This window comes from Neomonachus schauinslandi, chromosome 7 (genome assembly GCF_002201575.2).
Source record: "Neomonachus schauinslandi chromosome 7, ASM220157v2, whole genome shotgun sequence".
Lineage (NCBI taxonomy): Eukaryota > Metazoa > Chordata > Mammalia > Carnivora > Phocidae > Neomonachus > Neomonachus schauinslandi.
The window spans coordinates 3,159,749-3,171,822 of record NC_058409.1 but is presented as its reverse complement, the minus strand read 5'-3'; the positions used below and the strand labels follow the sequence as shown (position 1 = coordinate 3,171,822).

The 12,074-nt window shown below is 37.3% G+C and overlaps 1 protein-coding gene across 1 annotated transcript; it reads left to right on the top strand.

The window, feature by feature from the left end:
* The first annotated feature begins 4,545 nt into the window (after positions 1-4,545).
* Positions 4,546-5,451, top strand: LOC110581176 (olfactory receptor 2M4-like). Its single transcript, XM_021690933.1, has one exon. The coding sequence runs from the start codon at positions 4,546-4,548 to the stop codon at positions 5,449-5,451; it is 906 nt and encodes a 301-aa protein (XP_021546608.1).
* The last annotated feature ends 6,623 nt before the right edge of the window (positions 5,452-12,074 follow it).

The following is a 12,074-nucleotide window of genomic DNA, read 5'->3' as shown; positions in this document are numbered from 1 at the left end:
AGTGAAATAATGTGCATTTATCCTTAAGTGCATACCTCTACAATCTATACCAAAACATCATATATTATATATATAAAGGAGAATGTATTCTTCTGAATATCCTATAACTAAGGCTTTGCTAATGTAAGTTTCAACTGGAGAAGTCTGAGCTTACTGTTTGGAAATAAGTGCCTTAACAACCATAAAACGTTGTTCTCTCTAGTTTCCTGTGAGGGGGCCATAAAGTAAATGAGAGTTTGTGGTGTGGTTTAGACAAAATATGAGGTAATGCAATATAACATAATAACACATAATATTCCTGTGTCCTTTGATTAATGTTCAGCTTGAAGCAATAAAAATAAACATGGAACCATTAAAGGGCTATACAGGCTCTATTTCTCCACTTAATAAACTTAAATACTGCATTGCTCTGTTGATAAATAACAATTCAAAACTGTGTCTCATAAATAGAGACCACCTAGTCTTGATCAGTCCTACTGTGCCCACACTGCTATTCTTCAACGGGGCTCTGATATGGACTAAACAAAAAGATGATTTTGCTTATGTGAAGAGACTGTGAGAGGTGTAGAATTAAAACACACCAGAGTTTGTTAGTGCACATGGACTGTAAAATAGAGTTATGAGCAGAAACTGGGATGGCAAGTGAGACCTAATTATAGAGCCAGTTCCTGTCATTTATTAATAATGGAGGCAAGGGGGGGACAGTGCTAAATGATTACAACACTTCCTTAAGCAACTTCTCTCTCTTTTTTTAAGATTTTATTTATTTATTTGACAGAGAGAGAGACAGTGAGAGAAGGAACACAAGCAGGGGTGGAGGGAGAGGGAGAAGCAGGCTTCCCACGGAGCAGGGAGCCCGATGCGGGGCTTGATCCCAGGACCCTGGGATATTGACCTGAGCCAAAGGCAGACGCTTAACATCTGAGCCACCCAGGTGCCCCAGCAACTTCTCTTGTATAAGCTACTGAAAAGAACTTTGATTTCTGGGTTTGAACATAGAATAAACTGCAGGATGGCAGCAACATTTCAGTTCCTGCAATGATCCCAGCTGTGTAAGTAGGATTGGGGCTTAACAGCAGTATATGGCCCTAATAAAGCAGAAAGATAAATAAGAAAACAATTAGATACAGGTAAAAAAAAAAAAAAAGGCACCTGGCCCATGGAGTTTCTCAGGCTCTGTAGCTTTCTTGGCACTCCTAATCTCCTAATTTAAAGACTCGTTAATTATATAATTCTGGTCCAACTTGAAAGAGCCAATGAATCTGACATTCTGTGTATAATTCAAGGATGCAGCTCAATTGCTTAAAATCATTACCTTGTAGGAAAAAAAATGACCAGAGATCTGTTAGAATTAAATTAATCAGGCTACTGGGGAGGGGGGGGCGGCTAAGGCTTCTAGGATTAATATAAGCAACCCGAGAAAGCTTTTCTCCTTTTGATGCTTGTCCCCCCCCAGATAAGCAATCCATTTACACAGTCACAACAAAGTTTAATAAATCATCCAGGCCAGCACACAATACAGGACTCCTAAACCAACCATCCCCTTTGCAGGAGAGGGAGGGCTAGAGCAGAAAGGAAGATGTTTAAACCCCAAAATAAAAATCACAATCATTTCCTATAAAAATATGCCTTGATTCACTAAGTATCTATTGGATATGACTCATTAAATCCCTGCCTTCATTTAATTGACATCCTAATGAAGAAAGACAGACAAAAATCAGATAAATTAGTTTGGTGTCAGATGGGGGAAATACTAAGGAGAATAAAAACAAAACAATATTTAGCAAGAGGCCATTTATGGAGCAGGAAGCACTTAGGTAAGAGCCTGAAAGTAGTGAGTGATTGATCTAAGGAATAGAGAATGGTCCGAGGAACAGTCAGTACAAACACACTGGGTTTGAGCATGCCGAGTGTGTTCCAGAAATGAGGAGGCCAGTGTGGCTGGTGGTAAGCGAGCCAAAGAGTTGGTAGGAACAGGGGATGAAGGAGTGTGATAGGTTCCATTTTGAATACACAAAAGATAACATGCTCTATTATTTATGTGAAGTCAAGGCAAAAGATCAGGCAAAACATAAGCTTTAGAGAGAGTTATTAAACTATATGTTGCATGTGGGGGGTGATGGACTATGAAACGTTATAGGAAATCTTTTGGAAAAAGTCCATGTTTTTAGCTGAGTGGTAGCCACATAGGTTCAAACATGTATCAAATTTCATCCATGGTATACTTAAGATGAATTCAGTCAACTCTCCTTTCTACACATATGTTGCACTTCCATAAGAAGCTTGTACAAATACAAGGAGACAACAGCATAATACTGCCATATTATATCTAAGCCATCCCTCACAAAATTAATCCATCTATTTACTGATGATGTTAAAGGATGAAAAATATAACACCCAGTGCTCCATGCAGAACGTGCCCTCTTTAACACAAACAATGAGTCATGGAACACTACATCAAAAACTAATGATGTAATGTATGGGGATTAACATAACAATAAAAATTTTTTAAAAAGATGAAAAATAAGTATGTAGCAATATTATGCCATAGACATTTATTTCATTAGTAATTTACTTAAAACATTTTATGTAATATGTTCATCCATAAAAGTTATGGTAGGACAAGTTTTCATGAATAATTTAGCAGCAAAAAGCAAAACAAAGCAAAAAAATAATTTAGCCGCATGGAATATGTTGTAATCAGATGTAACATACAATATTTTACGAAATGTACAATACTATATATATAATGTATACATTCCTTTCATGTTAGAGAAGTATATATACATTGGTTAAAATACTTTTGAGTGCATTGAAAAATAAATGATCTTAATTTCAAACATTTTTCACACTTATTTGCATGATAACATTTTCATTACTACTTAATATATTTTAAAACCAAAAAGGCCCTTTTAGGGGCGCCTGAGTGGCTCAGTTGGTTAAGCGTCTGCCTAAGGCTCAGGTCATGATTCCAGGATCCTGGGATCAGGCCTGCTTAGGGCTCCTTGCCCAGCAGGGAGCCTGCTTCTCCCTCTCCTCCCTGCTCGTGCTCTCTCTCACTCTCTCTGTCTCTTTCTCTTAAATAAAAAATAAATAAATAAATAAATAAATAAATAAATAAATAAATAAATAAATAAAATCTTTAAAGAAATAAAGGACCATTAAACCTTTAAGTCCTAAACCACACCCCAAGTTATTAAAGTTTTACTTAGCATTAAAAAAATTACAAAACAGATAAAACAATAGTAAAATTCTAAATAGTAAAATTGTAAATAGTAAATATGTAAATAGTAAAAATGATAGTAAAATCATGTTTTAAATTACAGTTTTTGTCAAAATATAAACTTTTAGTAAATTTGGCAGAACCACATGGACATTTTTCATTTTCCAAAACCTCAAACTGAAACATCAAGCACACTTCTCTAAATGACTCTCAGAGGTGGGAAGGCCCATGCAAATAGAAAGAAAGGAAGTCAGTGCCTTGATCATCGAAGAGAGCAACAAGAGAATAAAAAAAATGATTGTGAAAGTAGGAAATCAAAAATATGCTACTGTGTAGGTGAAGAAATCCCCTGCAAGACTCTTGCTAAGGAAATGAGAGAGATTAATTTTATACATAGGAAAATAGTCTAAAGATAAAGGAGGAGCCATCTCTCTTTTCTTCAATAGTATTTATTTTTAAAATATGTTACAAAGTATATCCAAAATTATGTTTGTACATTATAAATGTGATCTCATTTGTCTTAATACCACCCTGCAATGTTAATATTCACAAATACTAAAATTTACAGAGTGGAAAATGAGGCTTGGAGAAATTAATCATCTAAGATTACACAGAAAAATAATGTTTGAGCCTTTTGAAGTAGGCATTTTCACTATACCCTCACCTACTTCTCCAGTAAAACGACCCATACCAGAATATCTCATGGGTACATCAGATTCCAAGAGAGGGAGTAAGAGATGGGCATATTGGTGAGGTACTATTTCCACTACAACTTACCATTATTAGCAATAAGTATTACTTAAGGTGCTTCTAACTGATGATTTCTCAATGTCTTCTGTTTGCTTGGTGTTTGAATAATCTCATTTCCACTAGTGCATGATTCCTTCTACACCTTGGTAGACAAAATTTGTATTAGTATCATAGGGTGATATGCTACATTCAGTGGAAAATCTCATTGAATTTCCAGCATTTCATGAGCCTTCTTGTGACTCTTACTGTATTTCTGAAGTGATAAGCCACATTACACAGTTGAGTTGACTAGCTGCTAAAATTAGATTATATGTGTCTTGGGAAACCTCTTGTGTTCTAATGATAAAATGTACTATGTGTGTTATCTACATTTATTTTTTTTTAAATCACATCAAGCTAACAATAAACTTTAATATTCCTGGTTTATAAATAAAAATATATGCTCAGAGAAATACTTATTCCCTATGTAGACATGTAGGTGTGGTGATTTAAGCTAAAAGTCCTTGATATTTCCATGACACAGTCTTGACCACTGTTCACATGTTATATTCTCTACAGTGAATACATTTATCATGGCATGGGAGAATCAGACCTTCAACTCAGACTTCATCCTACTGGGAATCTTCAATCACAGCCGCACCCACATCTTCCTCTTCTCTCTGGTCTTGGGTGTCTTCACAGTGGCCTTCATTGGAAACACTGTCATGATTCTCCTCATCTACCTGGACACCCAGCTTCACACAGCCATGTACTTCCTCCTCAGTCAACTGTCCCTCACGGACCTCATGCTCATCTGCACCACTGTACCCAAGATGGCTTTCAATTACTTGTCTGGCAGGAAGTCCATCTCTCTGGCTGGTTGTGGAGACCAGATATTCTTATATGTGTCCCTGCTTGGAGCAGAATGTTTCCTGTTGGCTACAATGGCTTATGACTTTTATGTTGCCATTTGTCACCCATTACAATACTCAGTTTTCCTGAACCATAAAATCTATTGTGTTATGGTTGTTTCTTCCTGGATTGTTGGCTTTCTTGATGGTATAATTGTCATTGCAGTTGCACTGTCCTTCCCATATTGTGGTGCCCGAGAGATACCCCACTTTTTCTGTGATGTCCCTGCCCTTCTCACTCTCTCATGCACTAATACATTGCTATTTGAAAGGTTAATGTTTATTTGCCATGTAATTATACTTCTCTTTCTTGTAGCAGTAATCATTGTTTCCTATGTTCATGTTATTGTGGCCGTCATTCACATGGGGTCTGGGGAGGGCCCCCAAAAAGGTTTTGCCACCTGTTCTTCCCACCTCATGGTGGTAGGAATGTACTATGGAGCAACCATGTTTATATACATGTGGTCTGTTTCTGATCATTTCCCCACCCAGGACAAGATGGTGTCAGCCTTCTATACCATTCTTACTCCCATGCTGAATCTCCTCATCTACAGCTTCACAACAAGGAAGTGGCCAGAGCATTCATGAAGGTGTTGGGGAAGAGCAACTCTGGAGAGCAAATTTTCCAATTAACTTTTTTCTATCTTCTTTGCTTTATGCTGACATTGATGTATTCAACTGGTACAGTTCAGCACCCAATATTTACCTAAATTTGTATCAAAACTTTTACAGAGAAGCACACAAGATTTAGAAAGTGGAAAACTGTCTGCATGCTTTTTTGTTCAAGTATTATATTTCTTTGTTATGGAAACTTCAAAGTATGGCTACAAGTAAATATTTGCTGTAAGATAATATGCACAATGCATAGTCTGTCTTATGCAATACCAGTTAACAACAGAGAGATATTTGTGAATCACAATACCACATAATATTATAATAAAAGAGGGCACTGATAAACTGTTTTTGTTCATTTCTATTCTTTATTTTTTTATTATGTTGTTAGCCAGCATAGAGTACATTATTTTTTGATGTAGAGTTCAATGATTCATGAGTTGCATATAAAACTCAGTGCTCATTACAAAACATGGCCTCCTTAATACACATCACCCAGCTACCCCATCCCAACACACACCTCCCCTCTGAAATCCTCAGTTTGTCTCCTGGAGTCCATAGGCTCTCATGATTCATCTTCCTCTTTGATTTGCCACCCCCCCCCTTCAGTTTTCCCTTCCTTCCCCTATTGTCTGCTGTGCTATTCCTTATGTTCCACATATGAGTAAAACCATATGATAATTGGCTTTCTCTGTTTGACTTATTACATTTAGCATAATCCGTTCCAGTTCCATCCATGTTGATGCAAATTGTGGGTATTCAACCTTTCTGATGGCTGTGTAATATCTTGTTGTATATATGGACCACATCTTCTTTACCCATTCACCTGTTGTAGGGCATCTAAGCTCCTTCCACAGTTTGGTTATTATGGATATTGCTGCTATGAACATTGGGGTGCATGTGCCCCTTCTTTTCACTACGTCTGTATCTTTGGGGTAAATACCTAGTAGTTCAATTGCTGGGTCATAGGGTACCTCTATTTTTAATGTCTTGAGGAAACTCCATCCTGTTTTCCAAAGTGGCTGTACCAGCTTGCATTCCCACCAACAGTGTAAGAGTGTTCCCCTTTCTCTACAACCTCTCCAACATTTGTTGTTTCCTCTCTTGGTAATATTTGCCATTCTAACTAGTGTAAGGTGGTATTGGATTTTGGTTTTGATTTATATTTCCCTGATGGCTGGTGATATGGATCATTTTATTATGTGTCTGTGGAAATTTGTATGTCTTCTTTGGAAAAGTGCCTGTTCATGTCTTTTGCCAATTTATTGACTGGATTAATTGTTTCTGGGTGTTAAGTTTCATAAGTTCTTTACAGATCTTAGATACTAGCCCTCTATCTGATATGTCATTGGTGAATATCATCTCCCATTCCATAGGTTCCCTTTTATTTTTGTCAACTATTTCCCTTGCCATGCAGAAGATTTTTATTTTGATGAATTCACAATAGTTCATTTTGCTTTTGTTTCCCTTGCCTTTATAGACATGTCAAGAAGTTCCTGTGGCCAATGTTGAAGAATTTACTGCCTATATTCTCCTCTAGGATTTTGTTGGATTCCTATCTCACATTGAGGTCTTTCATCAATTTTGAGTTTATCTTTGTGTATGGTGTAAGAGAATGATCGAGTTACATTCTTCTGTATATAGCTGTCCAATTTTCCCAGCACCATTTATTGAAGAGACTGTCTTTTTTCCATTGTATGTTTTTCCCTGCTTTGTCAAAGAGTAGTTGACCAGAGAGTTGAGGGTCCATTTCTGGAGATGCTATTCCATTCCATTGATCTATGTGTCTGTTTTTGTGCCAGTACCATGCTGTCTTGTTGATCACAGCTTTGTAATATAGCTTTAAGTAAGGCAGTGTAATGCCCCCAGCTTTGTTTTCTTTTTCAAAATTCCTTTGGTGATTTACGGTCTTTTCTGGTTCCATACAAATTTTAGGATTGTTTGTTCCAGCTCCTTGAAAAATGCAAATGGTATTTTAATAAGATGGCACTGAAAGTGTGGATTGCTCTGGGCAGAATAGACATTTTAACGTTTATTCTTCTAATCCATGAGTATGGAATGTTTTTCCATCTTCTTGTGTCTTCCTCCATTTCTTTCATTAGTGTTCTGTAGATTCTAGAGTTTAGATCTTTACCTCTTTGGTTAGGTTTATTCCTAGTTGTCTTAGGTTTTTTGGTGCTATTGCTATTGAATCAATTCCTTAATTTCTCTTTCTACAGTTACATTGTTAGTGTATAGAAAAGCAAATGATTTCTGTGCATTGATTTTGTATCCTGCCACATTGCTGAAATGCTATATGAGTTCTAGTAATTTGCGGGTGGAGTCTATTAGGTTTTCCACATAAAGTATCATGTCATCTGTGAAGAGAGAGAGTTTGCCTTCTTCTTCGCCATTTTTAATGTCTTTTATTTCGTTTTGTTGTCTGATTGTTGGGGCTAGAACTTCTAGTACTATGTTGAACACTAGTGGTGAAAGTGGGCAACCCTGTCGTGTTCTCAACCTGAAGGGAAAAGCTTTTAGCTTTTCCACATTAAGACTGATATTCGCTGTGGGCTTTTCCTAGATGGCTTTTATGACATTGAGGAATATTCCACCTATCCCTATATTCTGAATAGTTTTAATGAGGAAAAGATGCTGTATTTTGTCAAATTCTTTTTCTGCATCAATTGAGAGGATCATATGATTCTTGTCTTTTCTTTTATCAATGTGCTCTATCACATTGATTGATTTGTGGTTGATGAACCACCTTGCATCCCAGGAATAAATCCCACCTGGTTGTGATGGAAAATCCTTTTAATATACTTTTGGATTCTATTGGTTAGGATCTTGTTGAGTATTTTGGCATCCATGTTTATCAGGGATATTGGTCAGTAGTTCTCCTTTTTGGTGGGGTCTTTGCCTGGTTTTGGGATCAGGGTAATGCTAGCCTCATAGAACAAGTTTGGAAGTTTTCCTTCTGTTTCTATTTTTTTTTTTTGAACAGCTTCAGAAGAATAGGTATGATTTTTTTTCTTTAAATCTTTAGTAGAATTCCCCTGGGAAGCCATTTGGCCCTAGACTCTTTTTTTTTTTTTTTGGTAGGGGGGAGGTTTCTGATGACTGCTTCAATTTCCTTGCTGGTTATTGGTCTCTTCAGATTGTCTATTTCTTCCTGTTTCAGTCTTAGTTTATAAGTTTCCAGGAAGGCATCCATTTCTTCTAGGTTGCTTAATTTTTTGGCATATAGTTGTTGATAATAGTTTCTAATAATTGTTTCTATTTCCTTGGTGTTAGTCATGATCTTTCCCCTTTCATTCATGATTTTATTCATTTGGGTCCTTTCTCTTTTCCTTTGGATAACTCTTGCCAGTGGTTTATCGATCTTATTAATTCTTTCAAAGAACGACCTTCTAGTTTCATCTATCTGTTCTGCTGTTTTTCTGGTTTCTATTTCATTGATCTCTGCTCTAATCTTTATTATTTCTCTTCTCCTGCTTGGTTTAGGTTATACTTGCTGTTTTTTTCTCCAGCTCCTTTATGTATAAGGTTAGCTTGTGCATTCAGGATTTTTCTGCTTTTTTGAGTGACCCTTGGATGGCTATGTATTTCCTTGTTAGGACCACCTTTGCAGTATCCCATAGTTTTGGACCAGAGTGTTTTTGTTCTCATTGGTTTCCATGAATTGTTTAAGTTGTTCTTTAATTTCCTGGTTGACCCAAATATTCTTTAGCAGGATGCTCTTTAACTTCCACGTGTTTGAATGACTTCCAATTTTTTTCTTGTTATTGATTTCCAGTTTCAAAGCATTGTGGTCTGAAAATATGCAGGGAACAATCTCAATCTTTTGGTATCGGTTGAGACCTGATTTGTGACCCATTATGTGATCTATTCTAGAGAAAGTTCCATGTGCATTCGAGAAGATTGAGAATTCTGTTGTTTTAGAATGGAATGTTCTATATATATCTATGAGGTCCGTCTGGTCCAGTGTGTCCTTCAAAGCTCTTGTTTCTTTGTTGATCTGCTTAGATGATCTGTTAATTGCTGTGAGTCAAATGTCGCAGTTTCTTAGTATTAATGCATTATTATCAGTATGTTACTTTATTTTCATTACCAGTTGGCTTATGTAGTTGGCTGCTCCCATGTTGGGGGCATAGATATTTACAATTGTTAGATCTTCTTGTTGGATAGACCCTTTAAGTATGAAATATTTTTCCCATACATTTCTTAGTACAATCTTTAGTTTAAAATCTAATTTGTCTGATCTGAGAATTACTACTCCATCTTTCTTTTGAGGTCCATTCGCATGATAAATTGTTCTCCATCCCCTCATATTCAATCTGGAGGTGTCTTTAGGTTCAAAATGAGTCTCTTGTAGACAGCATATGGATGGGTCCTGTCTTTTTATCTAATTTGCAACCCTGTCCTGTTTCATGGGAGCATTTAGTCCATTCATGTTGAGAGTGACTATTGAAAAATATGATTTTAGTGCCATTATATTGCTTGTGAAATCCCTGTTTCTATAGATTGTCTCTGTAAATTTCTGGTCTATATTACTCTTGGGATCTTTCCTCTTTTATAGAACCCCCCTTAATATTTCTTTCAGGGCCTGCTTGGTGGTCACATATTCTTTAAGTCTGTGCCCATCCTGGAAGTTCCTTGTCTCTCCACCCATTCTGAATGATAGCCTTGCTGGATAAAGTGTTCTTGGCTGCATGTTCTTCTCATTTAGTACCCTGAATATGTCTTGCCAGGCCTTTCTGGCTTGCCAGGTCTCTGTGGATCGGTCTGATGTTATTCTGATGTTCCTTCCTCCATACATATGAAATCTCTTCCCCCTAGCTGCTCTCATGATAGCTTCCTTGGCTCTAAGATTTGCAAGTTTTACTATTATATGCTTGGGCATTGGTCTGCTTTTAGTGATGTTGGGTGGGGTCCTCTCTGCCTCTTGGACACAAATGCTTGTTTCCTTCCCCAGATTAGGGAAGTTCTCAGCTATGCTTTGCTCAATTATACCATTTAGTCCTCTCTTTCTCTCTACCCTCTCAGTGATCCCAATGATCCTGACATTGGAACATTTCATGACATCATTGATCTCTCTAAGTCTGTTCTCATTGGCTTCTAGCTGTTTATCCCAGTCCTCCTCAGCTTTCTTCTTTTTTATCATCTTATCTTCTAGCTCACTAATTCTTTCTTTTGCCTCATTTACCCTGGCTGTTAGGGTATCCAGTTTAAACTGCATCTCATTCATAGCATTTTAAGTTGGCCTGATTAGGTCTCATTTCTGCCCTTAGAGATTCTCTATTTTTGCTAATGGTTTTCTCAAATGAATGGATAAAGAAAATGTGATATATATCCCCCTGAAGCACAGCCTGGGGGGATAGTTCAAGTGATTCTTGATTAGGGAGTATCATTTCAGGGTAGTAAGATTTAGAAAAATGGAGTTAAGCAGGAAAGGAGAGACAACATGTGGTTATGTTACCAAATGGATATCTGTTAAATATAACTGATGGTTCAACTTCACAGAGCCATCTTCTGAGATCCATAAAATTGTTCAGTATTACTTGTTGGATTCTGTCTTCCATTTTTCAGCATGTTTCCCTGTTGGAAATAATCTACCAACATTCTCAGGCATTGTGATTTTTGATACATTAGCCCTGTGGAAGAAGAAGAATCAGAGACACAGGGCACAAGCAGAATGTGCACTGGATCTGGTCAGTACAATGGCTGGCTGGCTGGAAGCACACAATCAAAGGTTCTGGTAACCCATGTTTTGAGATGCTCATAGGGTGGAGCATTATAGGGCTTGATTCTTCAACCTCTTATCAACTCATACTTGGCCTTACAACATCAACATCCACATAACAAGTACCAGGTAAATGTTGATCTGTTCCCGTAAAAAGTATTCTAGTCAGCAAGTCAACTACAATTGAGGCTACTCCTAATTTAAATTTTCACCAACATAATTCCATCCATGAGGATAAATTGAGCTTGAGGAGTGGCTATTCTAAATAAGACTATGATGGCATTGAATATCCCTATATTCTTTTTTTTAAATTTTTAAAAAATTTATTCATTTGAGACACAGAGATACAGAGAGAGAGAAAGAGAGCATGAGCAGGGGGAGAGGCAGAGGGGAGGGAGAAGCAGGCTCCCCGCTGAGCAGGGAGCCCAGTATGGGGCTCGATCTCAGGGCCCTGGGATCATGACCTGAGCCAAAGGCAGACACTTAACCATCTGAGCCACCCAGGTGCCCTGAACATCCCCATATTCTTGATGACCATGTTCATCTTGGTATTCCTTCAATTTCTTCTTCTTACCAGAATGACCCTAACTTCACAACTCAGGTATCAATGGAAGGACACTGCCAATTTTAAGTATTTCTATCCCCATTTTACTTTTGGTCACATGGAAAAGAACCACTGGCACAGTGGAGATGGATTAGAGCCAACACTTAATTTATCATTGGTCTCCACAAATTCCATTCTAACTAGAGGACAATGATAGTGTTGCAAGTCTCTTGTATGGATGGCAGCTCAGACATTCTACCTAGTAATATGCAGTAAGTTTAGATGCTCCTGTTTCCCTAGTACAATAACTCTAAAAATAGTTACACAAAATTT